The sequence below is a fragment of the Phyllopteryx taeniolatus genome, chromosome 10, assembly GCF_024500385.1.
Source record: "Phyllopteryx taeniolatus isolate TA_2022b chromosome 10, UOR_Ptae_1.2, whole genome shotgun sequence".
Lineage (NCBI taxonomy): Eukaryota > Metazoa > Chordata > Actinopteri > Syngnathiformes > Syngnathidae > Phyllopteryx > Phyllopteryx taeniolatus.
Window position 1 is genome coordinate 6,463,680 of NC_084511.1, and position 17,979 is coordinate 6,481,658.

The window sequence follows — 17,979 nt, forward strand, 5'->3', positions numbered from 1 at the left end:
ATGTGAGCATCTTGACGTGAGTTTTGGCTTACTGCATTTGGCTCCTTGCAAATGTTTTCATTTTGTATTTGTCTGTTTGACTGCTTGTCCCGTTAATTAAATGAAGGAAAGTGTCTTAGCAACTTTTATTTCTCTCGAGCTACAGTATGTGTGACGCTCACTTCGACCTTAAGTTTTGGCTTGCAACACAAAGCAAAAAAAAACAAAAAAAACCCAATAATAATAATAATTTAACTGACTCCTCATAACGTCGGGGCACTCATAACTCAAGGTAACACTATACGTTATATAATATGCAGTTCTTTCCCCTCTGCGGGCAGTAGGAATCACTTAATTTTCCGTTGCCATTTTCTAGTTTAATGTGTTTATGACTGTAACTATGCATCCATGTGAAATAATGTTTGCAACTGCATTCTCCATTATTGTCCTCAATGTAAGTACTGTACAACCCAAGTGTATTTGATAACAAGTTGCCAGACTCCCAAAGACATGTGTACTACGCTGAAAGGCCATTGTGAGGGATATACTTCGGCAAATAAATTATTATTTTAGTATTTCTGATGTGAAATGAAGGAAGGAGATCGTTTGACTGAGCATTGAAAAGAAGTGAAGGAGCTAACTGATCAGCTATCAACAATCGGGGCTGTAATTGAAGAAGACCAAATTGTAACACTTTTAGGATGTTTAACACCACGTTATGCTACAATTTCCAATGCACGAGAAACAAAGATTGACAATCTGACACTGCAGTTAATTCATCAAGCATTAATAAATGAGCAAAAGCGAGAAAATGCTAGTGCTAACTTCAGTGGTGCTACATCAGGTGATGCATCAGCCATGTCATCACATCCATCCATCGATCCATTTTCTGAGCCGCTTATCCTGACAAGGGTCGCGGGCCTGCTGGAGCCTATCCCAGCTATCATCGGGCAGGAGGCGGGGTACACCCTAAACTGGTTGCCAGCCAATTGCAGGGCACATACAAACAAACAACCATTCACACTCACATTCACACCTACGGGCAATTTTAGAGTCTCCAATTAATGCGTGTTTTGGGGATGTGGGAGGAAACCAGAATGCCCGGAGAAAACCCACGCAGGCACGGAGAGAACATGCAAACTCCACACAGGCCGGGTCGGGGATTGAACCCCACTCCTCAGAACTGTGAGGCCGACGTTCTAACCAGTCGCCCACCATGCCACCCCATGTCATCACAATTTCGGGTAATTGTGCAGGATAAGGTCAGTGGGAGCAGAAAGACCATGCAAACAAGGTCTATCAACTGTGACTGTCCAAGTTGGAAACAAAGTTAAATAAAAAATAATAATTTAAAAACAAGGCATAAAGCATGATGTATGACAATGCAGAAGATTTGTCTGGAAGTACCTTTGTCATCAAAGAAGCAGACTCAACTGACAGAGAATCATAGCACATGACGTGATAAAGAAATACTAGTCTGTAAAACTAGGTGACGGCAGGATAGTTGATGCCCTTGGAAACGTCAACATGAAAATGATTTTCAAAATAAGTGATTTTCAAAATGTCAGATTGTATGACATGCTATATGTTCCAAAGCTGCCTGGGGAATCTATTCTCAGTGGCAGCTTCTACCAAAAAGGGAAATGCAGTGCAGTTCAGGAAGTCTCGCTGCTACATATTTGGGGGGGAAAAATGAAACTCAAAGAGTGGGAATGGGAACACAAAGAGCTGATGAACTATATCAGCTGGATGTTGAAGGCAATGTATCTGCCTGTCGTAGTGCACCAGCAGCTGGGACACACCACTAAGTTGAAGAAACTAAAGCATCTGGTGAACAGAGTGAACTTCTCTGCAGAGACAGAGGTTATTTCTTTTTGTGGAGGATGTGTGGAAGGCAAACTGTCTTAAAGACAATATAAGTCGATAATTGGAAGACCCTCCAAACGCAGGATGCAACTACAAATAGTGACGTCTGTGGTCCCATACAGACAGAATCCTTTAGTAGAGAAAAAACATTTTGTCAATGATTACTTTAGATGCGGCAAGGTAGACTTCCTGAAACAGAACAATGAGGTGCTAAACAAATTCAAAGAATTTGAGGGAATGTTCTTAAATGAGTGTGGGCAGAGTGTCATGAGGCTGAGAACAGACAATCGTGCTGAGTACACATCAAAAGAGATTCAAGAAGCTTTCAGGGCATTCATCATGAAATGACTGTACCTCACTCACCACAACAAAATGGAGTTGCAGAAAGAAAACAATAGGACATTAGTTGAAGCAGCTAGAAGCATGCTATCACATGCAAAGTTGCCAAAGATGTAACAGGCAGAAGCTGTAGGCACCACAGCTTCCAAACAGAACAGACTGACTGGGATATGCAAAAAATGTGAAAGGCTATCGCATGTATGATGAAGAGAAAACAATCCGTCGTTATGTCATCTTCAACTAATTAAACTTCAATTGGAAACAGGAAGCAGAAGTACCCTCCTCAGAGAATGAGGTAAACATGGAAACAAATGAGAATGAAACACAAGATGTGGTCACTGTTTATAACACTATCAGAACAAGTGGCAGAATAAGAAAGGCTCCCAAGAGATATGGATATGATGAGTTTGTTGATACAGTGACTCATACAATCACAATAAAAGAAGCAATGATGAGTGCTAATCCAAAGGAATGGCAGGAAGCAGCTGATTTGGAATATGAGTCTATGCTGAAAAATTAGATGTAGGGAGATGGCCTACTAGTACCTATGGTCTTAAAGGGACTGCCTGAGGACTTTAAGCCATTAGCAAAACGTGGCACATACAGATGAATAGTGTGTCGGCAGAAGACATGGTGTAGCAACTGCAGAAGTGACACACACAAAGACATCATGTGCAGGCATAGGGACACAGACATACAGAAAGAGTAAAACCTCACAAGATGGTGATGCTGACTTTGTCTTCAAGATGAGAAACGGAAAGACCAGTACCCAGCGGCAGACGGTGTGCAGCATCCATTCAGGAGAGAGGCCTGTGTGACGTTTGCCAGTACCATTTGCTGAAAAGCAGCCCCACCCCATCATGTTCCCAACTCCGAAATTCACTGTTGGTATGGAGTTATTAGAGTGATGTACTGTGCTATTTCTCCTCCAAACGTGGTGTGCATTATGACATTCAAACAGTTCAATTTTGCTCTCATCCGACCAGACTATATTCTCCCAGTATTTAACTGCCTTGTCCAAATGTTGTTCAGCAAACTTTAAACGAGCTTTGACATGCGTTTTTTTTCAGCAATGGGGTCTTGCGTGGTGAGCGTGCATACAGGCCATGGCGGCAGAATGCATTACTCATTGTTTTCCTTTTGACAACAGTACCTGCTAATTCCACGTTTTTTTTAAGCTCTCGACAGGTGGTCCTTGGCTCTTGGACAACTCTTCTGATTATGCTTTGGACTCCTCTCTCAGAAATCTTGCGCGGAGTACCTGCTTGAGGCAAATTTATGGTGGTATGATTGGCTTCCCACTTACGGATTATGGCCCCAACCCTGCTCACTGGAAGGTGCCTGTAACCAATGCCATCGTTATGTTTTGCAACAATTAGTTTGCGATGGTCTTGAGGGAGCTCTTTGCTCTTACCCATCATGAGATGTGTCTTAACTCACACCTTGGCAATGAGACCTTTTTGTAGGCCATCAATTAGGACTGAACCATCTGATATTCATTTGGAGTGACAAGGGGCTGGATTGCTATTTAATTATTGATAGATTTTAGGTGCTTTCTTGGCTTTCCATGCCTTTTTGCACCTCCCTTTCTTCATGTGTTCAATACTTTTTCCCTGTGTAATTTCACAATATTACACAAAACTCGATTTCTGATCTTATTTGTCCTACTTTCTTTGTATGTATGGATTACTTGGGTTGTTCCCAACATCTGGTGAAAATGTCATGTCAATAGCACATTTGGAAATATATTTAGTGAGAAAAATGGTGACATTTTAAATAACTTATTTCAGTCGCTATGTGTGTGTGTGCATATATATATTTTTTTAAAAAAATTTTTATTTTTATTTTTTTATTTTTATTTTTTTTTCAGTGCAATTATAATGGCCATCAATTATCCGCAGATTTTTGCAATTTGCAGTCCGGCCCAGTCCCTATCTCCACAAATAGCTGCGGTCAACTGTATTAATCTTCACACTATGTACCTGTAGTAGAATGAATGCTCATCTCATGAAGGAGGATGTTGGTTGTTGTTGTCAAAGTAAGAACAGCCGCATGGTTGGAAGCTCACTTAACTTTGACAGGAGAGGAGATCCCTCAGCAGTGAAGTTATAAGCCAACAAACACACCACAGGGGAGCTATATCCCTGAAGAGACTGACATTCAGTCCTACATTAAGCTCTGTTTTACATCTGCATCATCTGCTGTCTGACATAATTTTGTGTGCCATATGTGCCATATTTCTAGCTGAAAGGGTAAATTCAATTTGTAAATTTGTGGATAAACTGATGCTACACTGAGGAAATCAAAAGCACATTTTATGCAATTCTATTTCCCCTGAATCCATGCAGAACTTTTAGAATGTTTTGTTTACAGGGTAGGGATATCAAATTCTCAAGCTTGCAAAAATGAAAATGTCACCTTGCAGCTTTCAGAACACAAGCAGCCTCATTTCCTACAGTACATAAAATACATACAGTAAAACTGCATCACTACTGGGGCAGCCCAGTGGCATGGGAATCTTTGTACGCTCTCCTGTGTGGCATTTGCATGTTCTCCCCATGCTTCCGTGAGTTTGTTCAGGTACTCCGATTTCCTCCCACAATCCTAAAAACATGCATAGTACGTTAGCTGAAGCATGTAAATTGTCCCTAGGTGTGATTGTGACTGTGAATGATTGTTTGTCTTCCTGTGTTCTGCGACAAGCTGGTTACCTGTCCAGGGTCTACCCTGCCTCTTGCCCTAAGTCCAGCTCACCTATGACACTAATGGGGGGGACAAGCGGCATAGAAAATAGATGGAGGGATGGACAGTCGAGTGAACCGCTACACCATCAGTGACTACTTTGGAAATCATCTTTATTATTTAAGTTATATAAATGAAAACATTTCTTACTAAGAATATAAAAATGTAAAAATCCAAACGTTTAGTCCCACCCTTGTAATCTGAATAACATAAATCAAGACAGATGAACCGATTTGTTAGTATGAAATTGAATTGGTTATTAGGTCATGATTATTTCGCCATGGATAATTGAACCAAATGAAAAGGATGTTAGCAAAAATGCAGTAATGCATTCATAATGGAAACCTACAAGTGAAGCCAACTGCACAAAATCTGTAATTTAAGCATGAATTAACAATGTCAAATAAGCACAATTTGACAGTATTACATTTTATAAGCTGATGCATCATTTTTATGTAAAAACTAATATTTTTCTTTCTATCTTTCTGGTGTCAGGATGAGAAGAACCAAGTGTTGATGACAAATGCCTGGCTGCAGTTGGTGAGTCGCTGGGAAAACTTTCTACAAGATGTTGGGAACTTGGCATCTGTCTGTGTGGGATTTCCTTTGTCCATTCCTCCAGAAGAACAGAACAAATAATTAATCCATATGATGCAGCCTCATACATTTGTAAGGGTCTTCATTGTTTACGATGAACATTTAATTCGAATATAAATGACAATCAAGGAGTAATACAGTTCTCAACTCTAGCATCGTTTGTCAAGTCAAAGCCTGCAATACAGAAAGTTACAGTACCAGGCTGTAAAATGTAGGCTACAGACCATGTAATTACAGATGTAGAAAAAGCATGTGTGTATGAAAATATTTTGAATTTTATAAACCCTCACGAGATTGTGCAGTCAGCATCTTTTCCAGAATAAAAGATCATCAAAATTATCCCCTTAGAAAGATATGACACTTCTTGTTCGCCTATGTAAACATTATTACAATATTGCAAATAAATGTCATATAGTAGTATAATATCTCAATGTCTCTCAGTACTGGACTGATATCTACCTGAGCTGGAACCCAGAAAGCTACCCTGGTGTTCAGAACCTTCGATTCCCTTCAGACCAGATCTGGACTCCTGACATCCTTCTCTACAACAGGTCAGAGTTCTTGCTTCTTCCTGCAAACTAATCTACATTTTGGAGCAGCAGATATGTACTGTATCTGTTGGTGTGCAGTACGGCAAAAATTCTGCATTAAGACAGTTTTATTTAAATTGCACAGCAGTTCTGCACTAGGCTAGATCAATTAGTTTCATGGATGGAGTGAAACATTAAAAACACCTGTGATTAGAAATAAATTGTATGGCACTAAATAGAGGAAATAAGTTTTACAGTACCAAACTTGGAGATACCCACCCCCTGCATAGGTATAGTAGCAGAGTAAAGAACCTGTAGATATTAATGAAATTGAGTAATAAAATGGGGTTGGGTTTTTTTTTTGGTCAAAATGATGACTCAAACTGCCATTGAATCTTTGAAAAGACAACTAGGGTACTGAAGATTAATGTGTGAACATGTTTGTCCAAATCCCTCTGAGACATTCATTAAATCCTCTAATCCTAAATGGATTTTTCAGACGATAATAGGCTGACTTTGTAATTATCCTAATGTATTGTTCGAATTCACTTCAATTGTTCTATACACTAGCTTTATCTTGTTTTAAGCCATGGAGGTTGAAGCAAAACAAATATCTGATGCACATTACTATCTTTTTTTTTCCCCCAAGTTGATGTGAATGTGAACATCTTGTGTTTTCTCTGTCATAGAAAATAGGTGTTTTAAACACGTTTTTCAGTTGCAGTCTAATCCTTCTTATACAGCACCATTTTAGTAGATGTTCCATCCATCTATTTTCTTCACCGCTTCACGAGGGTCATGGGTATGCTGGAGCCTATCCCAGCTAACTGCGGGCAAGAGGCGGGGGACACCCTGAATTGGTGTGCCGCCCGCGTTCTGGATAAGGATAGTAATATATCTTAATGTGCAGAATTGTAATTTCTCTGGAGAGAAAACATTATCCATCCATCCATCCATTTTCTGAACTGCTTATCCTCACGCGGGTCACGGGCATGCTGGAACCTATCCCAGCTAAATTCGGGCAGGAGGTGGGGTGCATGCTGAATTGGTGTCCCAGCCAATCGCATGGCACATATAAGCAAACAATCATTCGCACTCACATTCACACCTACAAGCAATTTAGAGTCTTCAATTAACCTAGCATGCATGTTTTTGGGATGTGGGAGGAAACCGGAGTGCCCGGAGAAAACCCACGCAGGCACGGGGAGAACATACAAACTCCACACAGGTGAGGCCAGATTTGAACCCCGGTCCTCAGAACTGTGGGGCAGATGTGCTAACCAGTTGTCCACCGTGCTGCTGAATGCACATTGTTTCAAAATCTAAACAATTGTTGCTTTGACATCAAAAAGCGAAACTGAAATGCAGAATTACTTCACACACAATAAAAAAGTACCTTTGAAGTTAACGGCTGAAATCAGTAATTTTTTATTAAAGAACACTTTTAGTTGTTGAGTCGTATCACACTTGCATCCAATAGGGAGCATGGGGACAAAACAAAGGTTTGTGTGTATTAACCCAAATATTCCAAAGCTCAGTTTTTGGACCTGCCGGATTACCCGTCCTAATCCTACTGCGCTCTTCCCCACTCTCAACCTTTTACCCTCAACCTCCCTTTCCTGCCTCATAGCCTCTGTCATCTATCCTACCTCACCATCTCTCCTCGCATTCTACATTTCTCTTTCATAGCTCACCTTCGCTCGATAATTCACTATTCGATTTCCCTCCATACTTTAACTTCTGAGCTCTCACCGCTACAGTTTATAAATCCCCTCCACAGTACAGGATTTTGTCAAGCAGTCAGCATTTCAATGTTCTTTCCCCCCCGTTTTGTTGTACGACTTACTCTCCTGCCTGTAAATTAAAAAAAAATTAGTATGTTAATACTGTATTTTTTTTTTATTATCCTTATGTAAGATAGTTGTCAGCCAAGTTTATTCAAAGGCCTAATTTTATTTGCCAATGGATGTATTACCTCTGCCGAGTAGGATATGATATTATTATTTTCTTTTTTTCAATTGACAATCAATGATGCATGGCCTACATAATTACAGTGGACAACCGCTATTCTCCAGGGTTGGGACCAGGCCAGACTGCGAATAGTGATTATAATTGCCATGAATTGTTTTTTTTTTTCTTCAAAATTGAAGATAGGAATCGGAAAAAAAATAACAAGAATAAGTGGGGGTTTCCACGAATAACAGGGGATAGGTTCCGCCAAAAAACTCTGTGAATAAGTAAGTCTGCGAATGCTGAACGTCGAATATTCAGGGGTATTTAGTTTTTGCCTATGTTTTTCATTTTGTTTGCCTCCTATGGTAAGGACAGTACAGGTTTCAGGCAAAAATATGGATTGCAACTGAAAACATCCTCTACATGGCTGTAAATTATGTTATGGTCATACAGTCAAATTTAGGTGTGTGTGTGTGTGTGTGTGTGTGTGTGTGTGTGTGTGTGTGCGATGAGGCAGAGATGCACACAAACAATAAATAAATAAATAAATAAAATCAGGCAGTTAATTGTTATACTAATGGCATCACAGGCAGTACACACACCATTACTCAGCATACCATCAGGGAGCATCCAGTAACACGAATCTGGTTGTTTTGAATAGTGGATGCTCTTATTAGCATGTTGCTCAGAAGGGAGAATGTTCCGGTCATTTGTTTTTATATGACCTGTAGGAGCTATGATGTCAGATGGCATCATTATTTGAAATATATCTGATCAGAAATTGTTTTTGTTGAGTCATCCAACTACTGTCATTACACTCGATACTTTTTTAGATCAACAAATCGGCCATTCACCCTTCACCGACTGTTCTCATAAGGATATTAACAAATGCATAGTATCATTTATCTGACACGGTGCTGGCTTTAGATTGTGTCTAGGCTGTTTTTCAAAAGTCTTCTTTGTTTAAATTTCCATTAATTTGGAACCACCGTCACATCCAGACTTTTAGTGACCTTTCATAATGACTAAATACTGGGAAGACTGACTCATTTGAATTTGAAGAATTGATGTGACGAGTCATGAATTTTGCAATCCACTGTAGCCTCGATATTTACAAACTGCTGCTCCAGGATTGAAATGGGACATCCTCTCTATTAAATCAAATACTTCTATGGCATGCAACTTTGCTTTGACTTAACAGAGACTGAGGTATTTGGTCAATGTCCTATTATGGGTGTCAATGTGAGATATCTCGTCCTTCACAACTGGACAGAGTTCTTCTGATATAAATGGCTTAGGAAAAGGCTGATAAGCAACCAATGGCGAGATCTGAGGGACATAAGACCATTAAAAAAATAATTTAGTTAATACCAGCATCTTTCCAACAACTAACCCCAACTAAAGATATATCTTTTGGATGAAAGTTGAAACCTTTTTAGCAACTAGAAAGTCCATTTGCCTGAGGTTCACCCTCTATAGTATGAATGTTTTGGTCAGGGGTTTTCCAGGGTATATGGTTCACATCAGGTAAACCCTGGTCAAACTAGGGATAGCTACATCATCATACCTTAACAACTTGACAAGTGGACTCTGTCGACCAATCAACAAACAGCTGTCTTGAGCTCCACCCTTCACAAGAATACCAAAGTATAGCACTGCGGCTGCAACCCAAAGAAAGGTGGTACGGTTTGGGTAGGATATTTTTGCTGCAGGTTCACCTCCCAAAAAATGTACAATGTACCTGGGAAGAGTGGTCGGAGGCTACTCATTAGAGGAAGTAAGCAAAGCTCTACCCCATGGAAGTGGGGTAAGTGTTAAGGGTAAATGTTAACATCGTGTGTCCTCAAAGATCTCAGACTGTAGGGAGCCAACCTCCACATGGCAACCAGGGAAATATGAGAGGAGGCAGAGAAGTCAAGCTACTGGCTCTGGCTGAGGAGGCTCGACAAGACCTTTGGAGGAAACACAATCTGAAGGTTAGCTACAGAGAATGGTATGGGGACACCACTGTCCACTGCCGCGCCTCCAGGAGATGTTCCGGGGTAAGGGGTGAAACGCCAAGGAATGGTGGTCCCTGGCTGATGATCCTCTAGTTAACCCCTTTGGTATGTGGACAGGCCTAGGCCTTACTCAGGGAAGTGGACACCCTTGCCATGCATAGCACTCCTTCTTGTGATGCGGTCAGGTCTAGACCTCACTCAGGGAGGTTGAAACCCCTGCCATGCATAGCCCTGCATGGGCAGCGGAGGCGGTGCGACAGGCCTAGGGCCCGGCAAGATCACCATCCTCCCTGTATTGCAATATAAGAGTGTGGCAGTTCTTATTTTCCACTCTATTGAATCAATTGCCATTGTGAGGCTAAACCGTCACTCAAAATAAACACAATTGTTCAACAATCAGCATACTATTGTGTTTTTGCTGATTGCCTCCAATGCCGTTGCACCATAGAACTGCAGCCCACCAGTACTGTAAACTGTCCGATAACTGGCCAGAAAATGACCTTGGTTCTGGTGATTGGTTCTTGATTCTTCTGTGTCCCTTATCTGCTCTTCTTGCTTTTGCCAGACAAGACGGCCAATGTCGCAGTTTACACCAAGAATACTCAAATAGAAAACAACTATATAATATACCGCCTCTGTCATAGGCCTAAGTCAAAGGTCTCACTTGACTGACGATCAATGAACTGCATGAAGGACAAGCGCAAGTTAGGTTAAATGTCCTCGCTCAGGAAGGTAACTCTGCAAATGCAAATCCAGAGTCAGCTCGGATAGGCTCCAGCACGCCCGCAACCCTAGTGAGGATAAGGGGTGTGGAAACAATAATAATTTCTTCACATGGCTAACTGTTAGCTGTTATATGAGTATTTTATAAACTGAGATGTGTTAAGGCAGCACCAGCACGGACCTTAATGAGGACAAGTGCTGGAGCAAATGGAAAACACTTTAAATATTTAATCCTGCTGGGTACATTCAGCAAATGTTGCTTGTACTTTGAGAGACACCGTGGACACGTCATGTTTGTATCTAGGATGGACAATACAAATTTCGCAAAACATTTGTAATCACTGTCAAATATAGGATTTAAACACAAACATATCGCTAGAAGAAAAGCATCAATTTCACGTCTACAATGCATGGCATGCCATGCACGGTTTCAGTTATATAACTTTAAAATGTCATTGTCATCTACTCAATAAATTGTCAATAATTGTTATTGTATAGGTGCAAATGCAGATGCTAAAGCTATTTAGTCTGACAAGTCATATGCTGTAGTTTTCCATGATCCAACTATGAACTAAATATTAAAGCACACATGAAATTACACCATAGGCATATGGCATAGTCCCATAAAATAAACAACATGCTGCCACAGTTATGTAACGCAATAATACTTTAGCAAAACTATTGCTGTATGTTCCCACTTTCCTTACACAGTTGATGACCTGAGGAAGATGCTTGAAATAATCGCTTTAGCACACTTCATTTGCTGTATATGCTTTCCGCCTACGATAAATATGTCACATTGAAACTAGAGGATCACTGTACTGTACTATTTGCCAGCGGGCTTCCTCACCCATCTTATTAACTGCTGAGCCCAGACAACGCCAGATGTCAAGATCTACTGACTGACTCCTTTATTTCTGAACTGAAAAATCATGAACATGGACAGATTTGCCCTTAATTCAGTCTGTACAGGCATTGCAAAGGCATTCACTAAATGCTAACAAAAGTATCAACATTATAACACCATGTTGAAATAAACAAAAGTAACATTGGTATCAACAAAAGCACTAACACAACATGAGAGGTATCTAGGCAAGACCACCAATATCAAAGACCAATAAACGGTTGTCATGGCAATGATGGCAATGACAGAAAAGTACTTCTCCTTTTTATAGGTTGACCATATATTGGTTCTCAACAAAGGATGTTCATTCATTCATTCGTTTTCTACTGCTTATGTTGTCCAGGGTCATTGGTAAGCTGGAGCCTATCCCATGACTTTGCAGGGTCCACCTTGGACTGGTCATATACAGTGTTGGAAAAGTTCATTTTCTACGTGAACTAGTTCAAAGTTCAATTCACGCTTCCAAAAATGAACTAATTTAGTTCATAGTTCATAATTTAAAATGTTTAACTAATTTCACTACTCCAAAAATGAACTAGTTCAGTGCTTCTTTTTTTTTTTCTTCTTCAATACAATATGTTGCTGATGGGCTATTTATTATCCTCAAAATACTGACATGTCATTTCCCCATTGTTGCCATCCATTCAGTCCACACTAGTAGCCAGCTGCAGCTTTGACACTCCAATCTCAAAAACATGAGGAAAAGCTTGTTGCTTGAATGGTCTTTTTTTAAAATGAGGAATTAAAACAAAAACAGGATTTCTGTCCTTAATGTGCAAACAAAAACTTGCAGCAGGGTGTGACAGGAACAATGGTGAAAGTACATTGATAACTTTGAATTCTTAGCAGCTCTGGCTAACTACAACCCCAAATCCAATGTAGATGGAACGTTGTGTTAAACATAAATAAAAACAGAATACAATGATTTGCAAGTCATGTTCCACCTATGATTGGGTATCAAAGGAGCTTCCCTGAATTGCTCAGTCATTCACAAGCAAAGATGGGGCGAGGTTCACCTCTTTGTGAACGACTGCGTGAGAAAATAGTCGAGCGGTTTAAGGACAATGTTCATCAACGTACAATTGCAAGGAATTTAGGGATTTCATCATCTACGATCCATAATATCATCAAAAGGTTCAGAGAAACTGGAGAAATCACTGCATGTAAGCGGCAAGGCCGAAAACCAACATTGAATTGCCCGTGACCTTCAATCCCTCAGGTGGCACTGCACTGTTTGGGATGTGGACATTTCAAATTGTTTTTGGAAATTGTGGACGTCGTGTCCTCCGGGCCAGAGGAAAATAACCATCTGGACTGTTATGGACGCAAAGTTCAAAAGCCAGCATCTGTGATGTAATGGGGCTGTGTTAGTGTCAATGGCATGGGTAACTTACACATCTGTGAAGGCACCATTAATGCTGAAAGGTAAATGCAGGTTTTGGAGAAACATATGCTGCCATCCAAGCAACATCTTTTTCATGGACGCCCCTGCTTATTTCAGCAAGACAATGCCAAACCACATTCTGCACGTCTTACAACAGCGTGCCTTCGTAGTAAAAGAATGCGGGTACTAGACTGGCCTCCCTGCAGTCCAGACCTGTCTCCCATTGAAAATGTGTGGCGCATTATGATGCGTAAAATACAACAACGGAGACCCGGGACTGTTGAACAGCTGAAGCTGTACATAAAGCAAGAATGGGAAAGAATTCCACCTACAAAGCTTCAACAATTAGTGTCCTCAGTTCCCAAATGTTTATTGAATGTTACAAGAAAAGGTGATGTTACACAGTGGTAAACATGACCCTGCCCCAGCTTTTTTGGAACGTGTTGCAGCCATAAAATTCTAAGTTAATGATTATTTGCTAAAAACAATCAAGTTTATCAGTTTGCACATTAAATATCTTGTCTTTGTATTGCATTCAAATCATTGTATTCTGTTTTAATTTGTGTTTAACACAACGTCCCAACTTCATTGGAATTGGGGTTGTAGTAAAAAATCCATTCACACTCACCTTCGCACCTAATCGCAATTTAGATTTTTCAGTTCAACTGCATGTTGCTGTTATTTCGCTGTGAGACAGATGTGCAGGCCACATCCGACATTGTGTTGTCTAAAAAAATTTTGTTTTGTTTCATGTATATGTAATTGTTTGGCCAAAAATGGCTTAAAATTATCTCTTTAAATGTGATTATTTAATGACAGTATAGTTACAGATGGGGTAGAGATGTAGATTGGGTTACAACATTATTAAAGTGCCTATAAAGTCATTTATGGGTTTTCTTTCTAAATACATTAAATATGTTTGAAGGCGGCGGCATGGTGAGCAACTGGTAAGCATATCTGCCTCACAGTTCTGAGGACCCAAGTTCAAATCTGGCCTCGCTTGTGTGAAGTTTGCATGTTCCCCCCCGTGCCTGCGTGCATTTTCTCCGGGTCCTCCGGTTTCCATACACCTCCCAAAAACATACATGGTAGGTCAATTGAAAATTATGAAATACCCGTAGGCGTGAATGCGAATGTGAGTGCGAATGGTTGTTTGTTTCTCTGTCCCCTGCAATTGACTGGTGACCAGTTCAGGGCTTACACTTCTGTTTTACTATCATGTTTACCACCCAATTCAATTCAAAGCTGTTATTTTTAAGTTGAATACATTGCACATCTTTGTACTGTATTTGTTCTCTCCTTCAGACACCACATTGCCAAGTGTACCTTCGGTTTAAATAAGTCTTTGAATAATAAATGCTTGAATAATTCATGACTTGGCTAAGCCTTTGTCGCCCCCACTTTTCTACTTCCTGGTACCTGGAGCCACAGCTGATAGTGGCACACACAGAAGAATGACAAACTACAAGACGTTTATGTCGCTCATTTTGACTAGACGCAGGAACAAATAAAGGGGGTCCATCCAGATATTCTCCCCTGATGCGGGCCGCATTTGTCCTTTGTTGGTGCTTTAAATGAAGCTCCACACAAATGGACATTATCTCTCTAGCTTGGGATTAGTTTGTGGGTGCATGTAGCTCTCTTGTATGCGCCTTTATACATTTCACATTAACGGTTGACAGTGGGTGTGAGTCTTAACGGTGTGGATTGTAACGAGAAAATGCTTGTCAGCTGAGCATAGAGCCATTGTGTGGTCCACTCATTTCAAAATGTATTTTTTTTCATTAAACAATAGTAAAAAAGTAAAAGACACATAATATATTCACAGAGTTAAATACTTCATTACTTGAGTTGTCAAACAGCATGCTCATTGTTACAAAAAAAATACTTTAATGTATGTGAGAGAAAGCAGAGCAAGTCATTTATTTTATGAGTGATCTTTATAAATGTTTTATCCATCGAAAAACATTTGTGTTGTGTTGTAATTGTTTAATTTCCTTGTATTTGTTTGATTGAACTTATTATGTATTTGTTATATCAGGTATTCAATCTTTTATACACAGTACCTCTGTTCTTGTCCCAGTTTATTCGTTTTTTCTATCAACAAACCTGATGGCAAGGCTATCGTAATTCTAAAATACATAATCTTGGTTGTCTAATTTAAAAATATAATAATAATAATAATAATAATAATAATAATAGGCTGCTCGGTGTACGACTGGTTAGCACATCAGCCTCACAGTTCTAAGTACCCGGGTTCAAATCTGGCCTCGCCTGTGTGGAGTTTGCATGTTCTAGTGCCCCTAGTGAGGATAAGCGGTGTAGAAAATGGATGGATAATAATAATGTTTTTGAGCTTCTGATGACAGAATGATATTCTTGATTTAAAACCTGTCCCTAGTTTTATTAACATAGTCATGCCGTCATTGCCCAATACATTACTGTATCCAGTACTTTATACAAAAGCTATGCTCCTGAGAAAAAGTAGAATTTAGTATGAATGAAAGGACCCCAGACATCTGATTTTGTTTAGCTTTTGTTAATTCTGTAATGTGATGTCGTAATATGTTAATATTTTAGAGTTTTTCATTAGGGCTAACCAAATGTGAAAAAATATATTTTGGTTACAGTCATCATATTTGACCTCAGTGATTCTAAAAGTGTGATAGTGTACGCAGGGTCCCCTCTAGTGATACACGAAAAAAAATCACTGCCCAAATACATTTCAGTTGTATTTGATGTTGCATTTTATCTTTAAGAACTATCCATCCATCCATTTCCTGTACGGCTTCTCCTCACTAGGGTCGCGGGCATGCTGGAGCCTATCCTAGCTATCATCGGGCGAGAGGCAGGGTACACCCTGAACTGGTCGCCAGCCAATCGCAGGGCACATATAAACAAAGAACCATTCGTACTCACATTCACACCTACGGGCAATTTAGAGTCTTCAATTAACCTACCATGCATGTTTTGGGAGGAAACCAGAGTACCCGGAGAAAACCCACGCAGGTACGGGGAAAACATGCAAATTGCACACGGGTGGGGCCGGGATTTGAACCCCGGTCCTCAGAACTGTGAGGCAGATGTGCTAACCAGTCGGTCACCGTGCCGCTCTTTAAGAACTATTTGTTTGTAAACATTTATTAAGGGACCATTTGTATTTAACTTGCGTGCAATACTTTTGAATGTAATATTTTTTTAGTCCTTTTTAAAATGTTACTAGACTTTAGCGCAGCGCTAATGTATGTTTCTAATTTTAAAAAAAAATCTTTTTAAAACCCAATCGTTTTTGTTGAACACATTGGCCTACTATATTACCATATTTTAATGTTGGTCATTATGATAGTACTTGAAGAGCTAAATTTTTTAAAGTGGTACTTAAGTGAGAAGTAAGAAGTTTGAGAACCACTGGTTTACCACATAGCAAATTCAAAAAACAAACATAACACCTATTTGGATGAATCCATGGGCTCTGCATGGTACCAAAATGTCTCGTTACCCTCTTTCTAGTGCGGACGACCGCTTTGATGCTACCTTCCACACCAATGTTCTGGTGAATGCATCGGGTTACTGCCAGTACATCCCCCCTGGCATCTTGAAGAGCACCTGCTACATTGATGTACGTTGGTTCCCCTTCGATGTACAGAAGTGCGACTTGAAGTTTGGCTCCTGGACGCACAATGGCTGGCTACTGGACCTCCAGATGCTGGATGTGGACACGTCCACATACATACCCAATGGCGAGTGGGATCTTGTGGGTAAGTTGCTTTGTGTTCTTCTCGAGGAATAGAGAACAGGGCCAAGAGACAATATTTTACATTCAAACCCACAAGCAACTTAGAGTCTGCCATTAGTCTAAAATACATGAATTTGAGTGTGGAAGGAAACCAGAGTATCTGAATGAGTTTCTAGCAGAGGTGGGTAGTAACGCGCTAGATTTACTGCGTTACATTTACTCAAGTAACATTTTCGATAAACTGTACTTGTCAGAGTGCACTGTACTTTTTACTTTTACTTGAGTATTTATGTGAAGAAGGATCGATACTTTTACTCCGTGACAATGATCGACATGCTGTTCGCTACTTTTATTTATCCATTCTTGCGTGTGCACGTCTATTTTTAGTCTCCGTCTTCGACTTCCGCATAGGGCGCCCGTTGTGCCAATCACTGTCATTTGACTTCAATTCACCAATCAGACGACACAAGGCAGTCACATGACCACGCACGTAGCCTTCGCAAGCCGATCAAAATGACTCATTTTGGGGGACAGGAAAAACAACCGCGCGACCGTGTTTATTTTACAGACTCCAAAAAACAACAGCTTTATCATGCAGCTCTTAAACTGTGACTTCCCAAACTTTGCTATTTCAGCCCACTTCTAACTTGAGAAAACACCTTGAGGTAACTTGCAGATGTTTCTATTGTTGTTTTGGCAGTGATGTGGCACAATTAGCCCTATCCTACGGTGTCGCACACGCACACACAATCACTAAGTCTGTTCAGCAAACTGCTTCTTCATGAAGTCATTTAAGCGAATAAAGCAAATCATGTTTCTGTCGGGCCCAATGCATGTGTTGTTGGGTTTTGGAAATTGAAATGGTGGCAGGTCTGTGTCGACTTCCATATATTATTATTTTTGTATTTTATTTGATGTTCATGCGCTGATTAAAAAAAAAAATAATAATAAAAATAAAAAATCTGGTTACTCACAAGTTACTCTTTACTTGAGTGTTTTTTTTCATCGGGTAACTTCTTACTCTTACTTAAGTAAATATTTGGATGACTACTTTTTACTTTTACTTTAATCATATTATTTGAAAGTTACAGTACTCTTACTTGAGTACAATATTTGGCTACTCTACCCACCTCTGGTTTCTAGTGACCCTCAGTCCAACACTTGAAATTTTCTGCTGTGAAGATACGGAGGTTGAAGGGGTATGGCTGTATTGACTGTATTGAATT

General features: G+C 40.0%; 1 protein-coding gene across 2 annotated transcripts in view; it reads left to right on the forward strand.

Annotated features, from left to right (window-relative positions):
- Positions 1–17,979, forward strand: part of LOC133484877 (neuronal acetylcholine receptor subunit alpha-7-like) — a 42,383-nt gene that overhangs the window by 15,687 nt on the left and 8,717 nt on the right. For both annotated transcript variants that reach the window (XM_061788032.1, XM_061788033.1), the window contains exons 3-5: positions 5,422–5,466; positions 5,965–6,074; positions 16,528–16,775. In XM_061788032.1, the coding sequence (XP_061644016.1) occupies positions 5,422–5,466; positions 5,965–6,074; positions 16,528–16,775 (403 nt within the window). The remainder of the gene's footprint in view (positions 1–5,421; positions 5,467–5,964; positions 6,075–16,527; positions 16,776–17,979) is intronic.